Source organism: Mustelus asterias, chromosome 15 (assembly GCF_964213995.1).
Source record: "Mustelus asterias chromosome 15, sMusAst1.hap1.1, whole genome shotgun sequence".
NCBI classification, from domain to species: Eukaryota; Metazoa; Chordata; class Chondrichthyes; order Carcharhiniformes; family Triakidae; genus Mustelus; species Mustelus asterias.
In genome coordinates, this window is record NC_135815.1 from 96,235,824 (window position 1) to 96,250,767 (window position 14,944).

The 14,944-nt window shown below is 43.2% G+C and overlaps 1 protein-coding gene across 1 annotated transcript in view; it reads right to left on the minus strand.

The window, feature by feature from the left end:
- Positions 1-9,627: 9,627 nt before the first annotated feature.
- Positions 9,628-14,944, minus strand: part of jag1b (jagged canonical Notch ligand 1b) — a 65,184-nt gene continuing 59,867 nt past the window's right edge. Inside the window, exons 25-26 of the mRNA XM_078230345.1 lie at positions 14,305-14,455; positions 9,628-12,447 (exon numbers count right to left, since the gene is read on the minus strand). Coding sequence (XP_078086471.1) covers positions 11,993-12,447; positions 14,305-14,455 — 606 coding nt within the window. The 3' untranslated portion in view covers positions 9,628-11,992. The remainder of the gene's footprint in view (positions 12,448-14,304; positions 14,456-14,944) is intronic.

Here is a 14,944-nt window from a genome sequence, read left to right on the forward strand (position 1 = left end):
CTTATTTAACACCTGAAACCCATGTATACAGCAGTCTCGAGCTTCTGTTATTCCAAGGGGCTCAAACATCTGGTGTCTACTTCATGGATCATGTTTGCAACGTGGGAGATGTATTCATTTGTATACACAACTGCTGCTGAGCTGGTCCAGTGTATTGACCCACCACCCGCGAGCACCATGAATGGGGTCCAAATATCCAATTGCTCTTTCCATAATACGTCACATTGCTTGTTTGCATACCTCTGTATTTTGGTGTTGTTGGCCCAAAGACATAATGACAAGTTAGTTGGCTCTTGAGGTGAATGTGATGCTTGGACAGTTACAACTTCAGGTGCTTCCACCAGACTTTTTTCCATTAACTCGATATTATGGGAACACTTTACTAACCAATAAGGCAATCCTCAAAGGAATAATTGTCCATTTAAGTTAGTTTGATTTGGACCCACGTTACCTATACTTCTCACTCCCTATTTATAAGCAAGAATTATTTGGATAATTTCCTTCCAGCTAACATATTAGATTTGGTTCCTCTTATAAATACAAGAAGAAAAAATTCTCTCAGACAATATTGTTTCTGTTCTCAGCCCGTGAGCTTGAGAATTATTTTTAGTAGCTTGAGCTGTGACTCAGTTCTGCAAAAATTATGAATTTTGCCAAGTAATGATTTCATAAAGCAAAAGGCATATTAACAGTGAGTCGCTTTTGGTATTTTCTCATGAATTTCACATTCGCATTGTTCACACTTGTGCAACGGTTGCAAAGGAACTCCGAAACGGAACTCGGCAAACTTAAGCTGAGAAAGCTTGATTATGTTGCGTTGATCTAATTTGTGCCAAAACAGGTAACGTGTAATATAGAAACTAGAAGCAGGAGCAGGTAACGTGTAACATAGAAACGAGAAGCAGGAGTAGGCCATTTGGCGCTTCGAGCCTGCTCCACCATTCATTATGATCATGACTGATCATCAAATTTAGTATCCTGATCCCCATATCCCTTGATTCCTCCCTTCCCCATATCTCTTGGTGCCTTTAGCCCAAGAGCTATATCTAAAGCTTATCTCATTCTCCCCGCCAGTCACCATCAAGCTAAATTCTCCTTCTTGGTTGACTAAAATGGCTTTAAGTAATTATACATGGCACAGTGGTTAGCACTGCTGCCTAACAGCGCCAGGGTTCGATTCCCAGCTTGGGTCACTGTCTGTGCGGAGTCTGCACATTCTCCCCGTGTCTGCGTGGGTTTCCTCCGGGTGCTCCGGTTTCCTCCTACAGTCGGAAAGATGTGCTGGTTAGATGCATTGACCCGAACAGGCGCCGGAGTGTGGCGACTAGGGAAATTTCACAGTAACTTCATTGCAGTGTTAATGTAAGCCTACCTGTGACACTAATAAATAAAATAAAACCATGTGACCTTAACAATAGGTATTCAGCAGAGTTGCTCAAGTTCTCTATTTGGTTTTCTAATTGATGGTTTAAAAATCATTCCATTTTACCCAAGTGATGTTATCACCACAAAAAAAAAGTCTGGAGCCACCTAATGTTTCAGTCATGGATACCACATATCCTGTGTTAACAACACTGAAGTTGATGTCTTCATTTCTGGGGATAGGCTATTGGGCAATATCCAACATAAGTGCACTGACATGCACAGCTACCTCATAGAATCTCAACAGTGCAGAAGCAGGCCATTTGGCCCATTGAGTCTCCAACAGAGCATCCCACTCAGTTCCTATCCCTATTTACTTGCCCATCTTTGGACACTAAGGGGCAATTGAGCATAGCTTATCTACCTAACCTGCACATCTTTGGACAGGGGGAGGAAACCCTCGCAGACATGGGGAGAATGTGCAAACTCCACACAGACAGGCATCCTTTCCAGATGTATCACAGCTTGGTATGGCTCCTGTTCTGACCAAGAGTGCAAGAAACTACAAAGAATTGTGAATGTAGCCCATTCCATCATGCAAACCAGCCTCCCATCTATTGACTCTGTCTACACTTCCCGCTGCATTGGAAAAGCAGCTAGCATAATCAAGGACCTTACGCACCCTGGACATTCTCTCTTCCACCTTCTTAGTCAGGAAAAAGATACAAAAGTCTGAGATCACGGACCAAACGACTGAAGAACAGTTTCTTCCCTTCAGCCATCACACTTTTGAAGGGACCTAGTTTATATTAAGCTAATTTTTCTCTACACCCTAGCTATGGCTGTAATACTACATTCTGCACTCTCTCGTTTCTTTCTCCCCTGTGTACTCTACGAACGGTATGTTTTGTCTGTATAGCACGTGAGAAACAATACTTTTCACTGTATCCTAGTATATATGCCAATTATAAATCAAATCGAATCACCCAAAGCTGGGATTGAACCTGAGTCCCTGGCACTGTGAGGCAGCAGTGCTAACCACTGTGCCACCCAAGAAGTGTAAATGCTACAAATGAGCCAGCACAGGCTTCACAAAGAAATGGAAAACTTCACTTTTCAAAATGGTACTTACCATTGCTGACAAATGCATTGATTGTAAGCGGCAATGTGATGACAGCTGGATATGATTCTTGAGTTGAGGACGTTGCAGAGTGTGAAACGGCTTTATCCCAAAGCATTCTGGCACTGATTGGTCAGAGCACCGAGCAAAAATAAAGTGCAAATCTATCACAATTGCATAGAGGACTGCTCAGTGGTTAGCACAGCTGCCTCACAGCGGCAGGGACCCAGGTTCAATTCCTGGCTTTGGTGACTGTGCGGAGTCTGCACGTTCTTCCCGTGTCTGCATGGGTTTCCTCTGGGTGCTCCGATTTCCTGCCGGAGTCCGAAAGACATGTTGGTTAGGTGCATTGGCCGTGCTAAATTCTCCCTCAGTGTACCCGAACAGGCACCGGGGTGCGGCGACTGGGGGATTTTCACAGTAACTTCATCGCAGTGTTAATGTAAGCCTACTTGTGACACTAATAAATAAGCTTTATAAAAGCTTTCAGTAGAACACACAGCCAGTTCTGCCATTTGTAACAGTAAATTTCCATTAAAAAAGAAAATATTTTTTCAGTAATGATTTGCTGAAGATTTATGAATCAGAATCACTTAAGCCATCCAACATGCCAGCGTATTGGAGGCTTTGGTAATCATTAGGCTCGTAGATAATATATATATATATATAGCTCAAACCGCAGATGCAATTAACAAATTGGAATGTACTATCAGTAGCCAGGGTTCTATGTACAAAGTATATTTGTTCTGTTGGCTGCCATTAAATATGTATTACAATTTAGCTAGGCACATTCTTGTGTTTTGATCAAGTTAGTGGAATGCTGCTTTCTTGATGTTGGCATCTTTTCATTTTGAGTTTTAGTATTTATTGTTTTGTGAAGTTTCCATTTTGTATCAATTTTAAATAATGATCCAATTTGGTTGTTGATCCTTCTATGTTGTGAGTTATGTCAGCGTTCCACATTTGTTGGTGCCCCCTGGCAGCACAGTGGTTAGCACTGCTGCCTCACAGTGCCAGGGACCCGGGTTCGATTCACCGTCTGTGTGGAGTCTGCGCGTTCTTCCCCTGTCTGTGTGGGTTTCCCCTGGGTGCTGCGGTTTCTTCCCACAGTACAAGGAGGTGGATTGGTCATGCTAAATTGTCGCTGTGGCTGTGTAGGTTGGATGGATTAGCCATGGTAAATGTGTGGGGTTATGGAGATAGGGCAGGGGGAGAGGGCCTGGGAAACGGACTCTGTCAGAGAGTCAGTGCAGACTTGATGGGCCGAAAGGGATTCTATGAAAACATGCAGGAGAGTACTATAACCAGCTGAATTTCCTCAAAAGAATGGCATGGTGAAAAATGACATGTCAAAAGCAAGGGCAAAGTTGAGGTTTCTGTACTTTTAAACATTATCCATTAGCCTCTCAATCAATAGTTAATATGAAAGCCAGGTGTTATCCATCTCGTGTACAAGTGAGGAAAACATTCTCTGGAGCACATGGAATGGCTCCAACGCAGGAGGCGGATATTCGACCCATCATGGCTGTGCTGGCTCTCCACTAGGGCAACTCAGCTTGTCCCACTCCCCCTGAAGCCCCTCAAATTCTATCTAGTTGCTTATCCAATTCCCTTTTGAAAGCCATGGTTGAATCTGCCTCCACACTTAGACAGTTCATTCCAGATCTTAACCACGTAAATCAGATTTCCTCATGTATACTGTAGTATTCAACAGTTAAAAACCTAATAACGAAGGAAGCACATATGGATAGCCCAGGCAGATGTTCATAAATCATCTCCAAATGATTCATGCACATTCAAAATCTATCCCTAAAGAAGGCATGTTCAGGCAGCAGGACGATAACAATGAGGGGTGGCATTGCAGAATCTCATTAACGCACAAGGAATGCAGACAAACCAACTTCACTGCAAACCCATGTTTGCAAATAAATCTATCACAGGCCGCTCGATTAAGCTGATGAAGTCTTCCTTTTTTGCGGGCTTGGAACAAGAGCGAAGGACACATTAGCCACACAAATCAAGAAGCTATTCCTCACAGCTACCCCAACTGTGCTCTCGCCATCAGCCTAATTGGATTCAGGGCTGCGTGCGAACGTTACATTAGTGCATCAGAATATGCAAGTTTGCTGGAAGCAACCCAGCAGTCTGAGGTTAGGGAAAAGGGAGGAAGGATAAAAACAAGAAGGTTTTTAAAAAAAACAAGGATTTTTTTTTTATTTCATTCTTGGGACATGGGCGTCGCTGGCTGGCCAGCATTTATTGCCCATCCCTAGCTGCCCAAGGGCAGTTGAGAGTCAACCACATTGCTGTGGATCTGGCTTGAGGCCAGACCAGGTAAGGACTGCAGATTTCCTTCCCTAAAGGACATTAGTGAAGCAGATGGGTTTTTTCGACAATCGACAATGGTTTCACGGTCATCGGTAGATTCTTAATTCCAGATATTTGAAAACGGAGGCAATGCTCAACTGGAAGCCTATGCAGGTCAGTGAGCACTGGTGACGGGTGCACAGAACTTGGGGGGAAATTAGGATATGGGCAGCAGAGGATGGGAGTGCATGGATGTAGTCCAGGTTAGAGGTAACCAGGACATGATAAGAGTTCCGCAGGTGAGCAGTGGCAGGGAACGAGTCAGTCGATGGAAGTGAACAATGGCTTGGATGCAGCCAGAAATTATTCACATCGACTCACAAATCTATGCAACCAAGTGGAGGTGGTGGCCGAGTGGTATTATCGCTAGACTATTAATCCAGAAACTCAGCTAATGTTCTGGGGAACCTGGGTTTGAATCTGACCATGACAGATGGTGGAATTTGAATTCAATCTGGAATTAAGAATCTACTGCTGACCATTGTTGGAAAAACCCATCTGGCTCACCAATGCCCTTTAGGGAAGGAAATCTGCCGTCCTTACCTGGTCTGGCCTAAAATATGACTCCAGAGCCATAACAATGTGGTTGACTCTTAACTGCCCCCTGAAGTGACCTAGCAAGCCACTCAGTTCAAGTAGGGATGGGCAATAAATACTGGCCCAGCCAGCGATGCCCATGTCCCACGAATGAACAAAAAAAAGCTTTGGTGCGAATTGAGAACCATGTCCTGTTACTCATTCTTTTCTAGAGTTGGAACCCTTTATCCCTCAAGTCTCTTTACACTTTACAGGCTTTTCCATACCTCAAGCAAAACAAGCTTGGCACCACTTGTCTTCCCCCAGATTAACAGGTACTAAAATTTCAACCGTGGCGGTGTTCTTCAGGTTGGGGCCCTGCCTAGCTATCTCTATTTAAAAGAAAAGTTTTGCAGTTAATCACTAACTTTTTCTCACTATAAACAGGGAGAAATGTGGCAGAGTAGGTTCACACACTGCCCTCTCACCTTTAGTGAGCTGCATTTGATTGTCATTCCAGGATGGATTCAAAGTCTCCTCTCGGTGCTAGTTATGAGAGTCCCGTGTGAAAATCTGATGCTTAACCTCAGTCGCTGAGGAGTACGGGATCAGAGAATAAAACTGCCCATCGATTGCCACCAAGTTATGTAGCATCACCCAACAAGGATGGTGAGTGTCTGGAACGAGCTACCAGAGGCAGTAGTAGAGGTGGTTACAATTTTGTCTTTTAAAAAGCATTTAGACAGTTACATGGGTAAGATGGGTATAGAGGGATATGGGCCAAATGCGGGCAATTGGGATTAGTTTAGGGTTTAAAAAAAGGGCAGCATAGACAAGTTGGGCCGAAGGGCCTGTTTCCATGCTGTAAACCTCTATGACTAGTTTTACAAATGGGGAGGGGGATAAAACAAGCCACTAGTGCAACAGAAATAATGCAGGATGCAAATTAAGAGATTATTGGGCAGTTGAGCTGCCAATACTTGATCTCACCGACTGCCAGAAATATATTCCCCTGCACGGTTTTCTCTCACCTTTGTGCACAATAATTTTTTTTTTTTAATTTTGAAAACCTATATACAACTTTACTAATGTGAAAGTGTGAACTGAACATTCAAGATAAATCTGCTGGCAAGTGACTCAATCACTACGTGGGTTTTGAAGCATGTTAAACATAGACAAAATTATTCAAACATTATGTCTTTGGGTAATCTCATTGGTCTACAAGTGCCCGATCGTGGTAAGAATAAGATTCTGAAATGTTCAGCTTGCGTTTAAAATTAGGGCATTTGGTAGTTTTGAGCAGGAAATTTAAAGCATGCCCATTAGGGCAGCATGCTGCCTCACAGTGCCAGATTCAATTCCAGCCTCGGGTCACTGAGTGGAGTCTGCACGGGTTTGCTCCGGGTGTTCCAGGTTCCTCCCACAGTCTGAAACATGTGCTTGTTAGGTGCATTGGCTGTGCTAAATTCTCCTTCAGTGTACCCGAGCGTGCAGACTGGGGGATTTTCACAGGAACTTCATTGCAGTGTTAATATAAGCCTACTTGTGACAGTGATAAATAAACGTAAAACTTTAAAATCCGCAGACGTAATGGACTTCCAATGTCTAGAGTTGTAAATATATAAAATTAGTGTCGCTGCAGATATCATAGAATGAACCAAACAAACTCAATGCTGACTGTCTCATCAGCAAAGTCCCTGGAGCTTGGAGGAACACCATGTGACGGAAAAAGCCAACACCACGTCCAGTTTGGCAATCTGTTCAAATGGCCTCTTGATACGCCAAGTGGTGAGGCACCTTCTGCAGCAGTTACTGGGCAGTTTGATGCACGATCTGGGACTTCAGAACAACTACCATCCTTTGGTTCATATCGCATCCTCCACTTGGGGAGCAGGCGGGTCACTGCCCTGTGAGTATTCAGCTGAGTGCCAGAGAGAGGGTAGGGATGCAGGTTGAAGCCAGGTACCTCTGCTGTTGGGATGAATTGCATGTGTCACACCAGCTTGGATAGCAGACTGATACTAGCTGTATGAATGTTAGCTGCCGCTTTCCCAGAACCACCAGCACAAAGTGCTTCTTTATTTGCTGTTGGCAGTTTTAAATCTTTAAAAGGGAAGGTTTGGTGTTGCTTGTGACATCTTCCAGCATATGAAGGATGATAGCATTGTGATGAATGGCAGGCAGGACAATGTGGGATGGCATCAGGAGCCACTGAGTTGGATTGAAAACTTGGGCCAGCAGTAGTCTGCAGCAAAACAGACTAGGCCCACAGTTACAACGCGAAGTACTTCAGCTGTGCTCCTCCAGGAAGAACAAAGAATATCATAGCACAGGAACAGGCCCTTCAGCCCTCCAAGCCTGCACCGACTATGCTACCCATCTGAATTAAAACCTCTTCCCCATCCAGGGACCATACCTCGATTCCAATCCTATTCATGCATTTGTCAAGACGTCCCTTAAAAGTCACTATTATCTGCTTCCACTACCTCCAGAGTGTTTCAGGATCAGGTTTACTTGTTTGGCCAGTGTTGTTATGAGGCAGATGAACTAAAGTGGGTCCTGTCCAGGGTGATGCCCAGGTATCTTGGATTAGTATCACTCAATACCAAACACTAGGTTCCTTTAGAGCAGCATTAATATTCCAATGGAACCCAACACCAGGGATAGTTTGAAAGCAACATTCCATAAAGTCCAGGTGGTTTGTGAGCACTTGCACGTTTCATCAACTGTGTCGATCTGGTGTTGGGCATATCCATCATTCATCTCGAAGTACCATCCACCGGTGTCAGACCATTACTGTGCATCCACGTTCCAATCTTACCGACAGGAGTTGCACCTTAAGAGCGGTGGTAATCCAGAGGCTTTGCAGCATTGAATGATCGTTGAAAGCTTCAGTAACTCCAGGTGAAGAGCTACCAGTGTGCACACTGGTTCAAAAGAACTTGCCAACTAATATCAGGATGTCGACCGAACTCAAAATGACCTCTCGCTCTGAAAAGCATGAAATTACCAGTAATTATTTCTTCAAATCTCTTTGTGCATCGAGATAGTCACTGCGTAACATAGGGGGAGAAAGTCAGTGACTTGAGTATTGTTCAATACTCACTTTAAACTGTACGACTAAATACAGCAGCTAGGCTCAAAACCCAGAGCAAACATTGGGGGGTGAGGGGGATTGGCATTTGCAATAGGCAGGTTTTCATGTCGAGATTACAGAACAAACATTTTATGGTCCTCGATTTAGGTTGCAAATTCTGGTCAATTACAGCAGGAAATTTGTAGATGCACCACTGTAACGTAGCTGGCAATATTCAAGAGGAACTTTTGAATAGGAATTGCAAAAGTACCCCAAGTAATAGGCTATTACTTTTTAAAAATTCAACTGAAAGTAGAGAATTAGGATCTAAATTAGAGTTTTACTTCAAGGGCTCCTAACTGAAAGTCTTGCAGAGAACTTACACATGTGACACATACAGTCTAAATTCTACCATCAAGATTCCAACTCAAGACCATAGGTTAAAAGGCAAATGCCTTTAATAGCGCGGCCAGGACTCTACATGTGAATCAACTGACAACTTTCATTTCTCCCAACTGTGAACAAATATCAAATTAATGGGCTTAAAATGGTTGAGAGAGGGGAGGGCACACGACAACTAAGAGGCTAGCAAAAGTCCTCCAGTCTTGTGCAGTGATGAACAGGCCCTTGTAAAGCATTAATGCAGCAAAAACAAAAATAGTTTCTAAATTAAAACGCAGATTGGGAGAAATACAAAATATAGCAACAAATAACCACTTCCCCCACCCCCAGGTTACAGCACTCGGACTATCAAACAGCACCTTAAGTCTTGATGGAAAATCTCAGCGTGACGTACCATGGGAAGGGTCCATTCAGCCCATCAAGCAGGTTGGTCATCTCTAGTACAACATATTACCTCATGTTGCACTAAACAAGTGATGAGCAGCCATTTTATTCTGCCACGCCCATTATTCCAAATCTATCTGGTCGTGGGAGCAGGCACAGATTTCATCCAATGTAAATCAGTATAGTTGGCCAATCCGGACCAGGAAAACGGCTGTCATTCCCTCATTAAATGTTTTTGAATTGCTAGAATATAGGAGCAGTTTGTTCAAAACAGTTCTAGATCTCTTTCTTCCCCTACCTGGCCGCCCCCACCCCAGCAAGCAAGCATGAAGTCAAAAGCAATGGGCAAGCTGAGTGATGAGCAAAAATCTTCCATTAAAAATCAGGACTATTTCTGTTCAAAACTTTTTTTATTGGGATTTTTCTTCCTGGTAAATGGGCACAAAGAGTCACAGTGTACAGACATGTTACAGAATTAAACGCAGTCGGCAAGTAGCGATTGTTACAAACTGGACAGCAAGAACTTGAAACTAACATACAAAGTTGCTCAACAAAACATTCATGAAACGGCGAACCAAATTGTGGAAAAGTAGTCTCTCTCAAACCGGCTACCGTGCGACTCAACAGAAGAATTCTGGCAGGCAGCCTAGAAAGGGACACTGGGCTGCTACCTGCAGTAATGGAGCTTCTTGCTCACATCGAAGTGGTGCCAGTCCTCTCCGTCCAGTTGGCCAAGAGACCAACAACCGTCAGCAGTCCATGCGAGGGTGCGCAATTGGAGAAAAGATTTGCAGAAAATTTACAAAGCAAGTCACCAAAATCACTCAAAAAGCTTGGCATTACTAATATTCAAGCAATTTTACCAACCACAAGATACATCACAGCTCTCAAAAACAAGAGAGTTAGTTGTAAGTGTACTGTACAAGTCAGTCTCTCGGATCTCAAAGGAGGTACCCCACCCCCCCCCCCCCCCCCAAAAACCAACCCGTTATCAATGCTGCTTCCATAATCTCGCCAGGAGAAACATTACGGGATAAAACACCAAAAGGAGCACGCTTTAGACCCGATCATGGGACGCTCAGGTTTTTCCGAAATTATGGTAGTGCATGCAAGTCTGGAAAAAGAAAGCACACAACAGGAGTACATTTGTTGTATCAAAATATTTAATAAATATTTCCAAAATTTATTGCCAGGAGCAACACAATTAGATGCATCCTCATGTTCATATAACACTAATGCCACAATACACAAGAAAACATCAAGGTTTTACCAATGAGATTACCATATTTAAGAGCCCTTTCCATTTCAGTATAGTTTATGCTCTGCAGAAGCACTTGGGGGTTCGCTCGGCTAAGGTAAGCCGAGAAATTTGGCATTTCTACATAGTGATCTCACTGGAAAAATCTACCATTCAAGTATTGAACAGCTAGCTTATTATTAGAATACTTCCTAAATGCAGGTATGTTATTACAAAAAAAAATCAAATCTACAAGTGGTTCAATATTTATATCCAGGGTGAAAAGATCAGGATTTACAAAACAAATGTTGTGCCGTGCTTCTTTTAAAATTCAAAATGCACTATCTAGAGATATTCAATGTAATTTTTTTTATTTTTTTTAAAGTACATGCAACCACTCACATTTCAGTTACACAAAAGTAAATAGGTTAATTTGTTCCCTTACAGAGTGTATTTTGTCTGCTTGTCACTCAAATGTTTTAAATTCTGAAGCAGCAAATATCAAAGCATTCTAATCTCATGCTCTCTGCTCATCTCAGTTTGATGTATATAATAGTAGTAATCCTGGCCGAAAGAGCTTGAAGTGATACTATAGAAACTGATCCAGAATGTCTGACAATGTACAAAAAAAAAACAGTTCCAAGGCACAAGGCCATCGCTAGTGCTATAAAATAATCTACCGGCATCTAGACACACCTCAAATTTGGCATGAAGGCAACTTTTACGGAAACGGAAAGAAACAATTCAAAAATAAAGGAGCCATAAGCTTACAAAGCTATCAAAAAACCTTCAAATCTAAACGTACATATAAATAAAAGGAATGGTATAAGGCTCTTGATTATTTAAGTTATTAAATCAAATATACACAGCGATTAATTAAAAAAGTATTTACATTTATACAAAAATCATAAACACTTGGCCTCTTTTAATTAAATTCTTCATCTGAACAGCAACTGCTGACATTGTATACCCCACCCCCCCCAACTCCGACAAAAAGAAAAATCATCTCGGGTGTTGATGATTGCTGTGGTTTCCAGCTGCGTAGGCACTTACAAAACTAGACTAACAAAAAAGTCAAACCCTATTATACACAACTTAAACAATACTGAAAGAGAGATTGTTGAGCCAGTAAAAAATAAATAAAAATTCACCATCTTAAGTTAAACTGGGAGCGGGCAAAAAAAAAACACCTACCACTGTTTTGAAAAGAGAGGAATTCTAATTCGACCGCGATTTAAATTGGTTCAGCAACGCATCAACAACAGTAACCGAACTCACATTGGGGGCACTTTGACTAGTTTAGCGCAAGAGGTGAGGTGAAGCCTGAAGTAATCTCAGCCTAACCACAGCAACTATCAATGCCTCAGTAAGCCAGTTTGTTTCAACTTGAACTAACGCAGGGATTCTTTTGTCGATGATAACCCTTTTACACTCAAAAAAAATATTACAGAACAATTTCGGAACTATGACTTGAGCCTTTTAAAGGGTAGCAGAAAGGCTGTCCATCATTTATTAAATAGGCACACTGCTATACAATATATTCCATGTGACTCAAGCTCTGTGCACTCTCCAAGTCTCTGTTGTCTTGTTTATTTGTCCAATTCGGACTCTTTGTCGGAGTGCCTTGCGCCAACTTTTCATCCCTGTCTACCAGTGTGTACGCGGGCTGCTTGGAAAACCTCGTCTTCTGCTGGTGCTTATCTACATCCACTTCTTCTAGCTCTGCGTTATGCGTCCTTATTTTGGCAATTTTCGAATTTTTGTTTTCATAGTCTTTGCCAGCCGCACTATTCATCCCGTGCTTCTCGATGGGGTTCTTTATCTGATGCAGCTGCTCGCGCACATTGTTTGTGGTGTCGGAGGACGCCGTGGGGGTAGGGCTGCTGCGTTTCCTCCGCCGGCGAATCCACCAGAAAAACAGCGTGGCAAAGCAACAAATCCAAACCACCGTGATGACGGAGCTCAGCAGGGGCACCAGGAAGTCTGGAACACGAGAAAGAACACGAGTGAGGATAGCAGCACAAGTGGAAAGGAGATTCCCAAAGCCGTCGCTGGAAGACGCAGCCACGGAAACCAATTGAGTTATGAGGCTGGATAAACTGGGACTCTCTCACCCCTGGAGTGAAGGAGACTTAGGGGTGATCTTATAGAGGTCTATAAAATAATAAGGGGCATAGATCAGCTCTGGAGTCACATGTAGGCCAGACCAGGTAAGGACAGCAGATTTCCACCCCTAAAGGACATTAGTAAACCAGATGGGATTCTCCGATAATTAACCATGGTTTCATGATCATCAATAGATTCTTAATTCCAGATCAGTGACTCATAGATCAGTCAACATCTTTTCCCAAAGGTAGGAGAGTCTAAAACTAGAGGGCATAGGTTTAAGGTGAGAAGGGAGAGATACAAAAGGGTCCAGAGGGGCAATTTTTTCCACGGAGGGTGTTGAGTGTCTGGAACGAGCAGCCAGAGGTAGCAGTGGAGGCGGCTATAATTTTGTCTTTTAAAAAGCGTTTAGATAGTTACATGGGTAAGATGGTTATTGAGGGATATGGGCCAAATGCCAGCAATTGGGACTAGCTTAGTGGTTAAAAAAAGGATGGCATAAACAATTTGGGCCAAAGGGCCTGTTTCCATGTTGTAAACCTCTACTATGACCAGAACCGATTTCAGTCACCGAGTTGGTGCAACTCAACCACAAGTGGCAACTGGGGAGGCGATGGCCTAGTGGCATTATCGCTAGACTATTAATCCAAAAACTCAGTTAATATTCTGGGGACCTGGGTTTGAATCCCGCCACGGCACATGGTGGAATTTGAATTCAATTTTAAAAATTTGGAATTAAAGAATCTACTGATGACCATGAAACCATTGTTGATTATCGGAAAACCCATCTGGCTCACTAATGCCCTTTAGGGAAAGAAATCTGCTGTCCTTACCTGGTCTGGCCTACATGTGTCTCCAGAGCCACAGTAATATGCCCTCCGAAATGGCCAAGCAAGCTCAATCGCTACAACGTTTTAAAAGTTTAAAGAAGTTTATTTATTAGTGTCACAAATAGGCTTACAATAACACTGCAATGAAGTTACTGCGAAAATCCCCCAGTCACTACACTCTGGTGCCGGTTCGGGTACACCGAGGGAGAATTTAGCTTGGCCAATGCACCCAACGAGCATATCTGTGGGAGGAAACTGGAGCACCCGTAGGAAATCCATGCAGACACCAGGAGAATGTGCAAACTCCACACAGACAGTGACCCAAGCCAGGAATCGAACCTGGCACTGTGAGGCAGCAGTGCTAACCATTGTGCCACCAAGCTGCCCTAACAGGGGGACTGTGCAATGAGAAAGTAACATTCTGGTGCTGGTCACCCTAATGTTGGTTACAGAAAGCAAAAAAAAAAACCACTTTTGTTTTGGACAGGAGAAGATGGCTAGGGCGAGGAGCGAATAGGGAGAGAAAAAGGGAGAGTGAAAACACATTAGGATGTGGCGTTGGTAACAGTGCGTTTGAATGATTCCGTGTATACAGAACCACATTTGCCCAACAGATGTTGGGTCATGTTGCCCTAGGCACCAAGATGGGTTGTGTGTAGAACATCTGTTTGCAGCAGACCTTCTCCAGGGAAACTAGGGATGGGCAATAAATGCTGGCCAGCTAGCAATGCCCATGTCCCACGAATGAACAAACAAAGATACCCAACTCCAATCTAAAACTGTCAGCAAGCACGACAGCAACCCAGATTGGTGCCACCGTTTATTGGCCCCCATTCTTGCAGGAAAACACTTCAGACAGCCCAAACTCAGAGCTCTGCTCTTTTTCTTAAAAGTTGGGTCTTACCTGGCTTGAGTGGTTCGTGTATTGTCTGGACTCGAACCTCCGCAATAGCTGCAAGAAGCGAGTTGTTTCCATCGGGTTTACTAATGACGTCTGTAATTTTTTCTGTTATATCTTTCATTGGATTCTTTCCCTTGAGTGAATTTTCCACCGACTGCAGAGTAGGGGGAGGGGGGGTTGGTAAGAAGAGTTAAAAGAAGTTTTACATTGCTGCAGAGACACATCGCCGAAGCTTTTCATCTTGTACTCAACAGGACAAATGCAAGAATGCCAAATTTCAAACAATCACAACCATTTACACTGGAGGAAAAGGTGGTGATACATTGGCCGAGGCATTGCCATGGAGAACACAACAGGTTAACTATGAGCTCCTCAAACTCCAGGATCATTTAAAAATGATGCAAGGCTTGAAATTATTCCTTTCAGTGAGCAGAGAAGGGGTCCCTGTGTATGAATGTATGTGGCTTCTTGAAAGCATAATTGAGGGGAGGCAGTGGCCTAGTAGTATCCTCACTAGGCTATTAACCCAGAAACTCAGCTAATATTCTGGGGACCCGGGTTCGAATCCCGCCACGACAGATGGTGGAATTTGAATTCAATAAAAAAATATCTGGAATTAAGAATCTACTGATGACCATGAAAT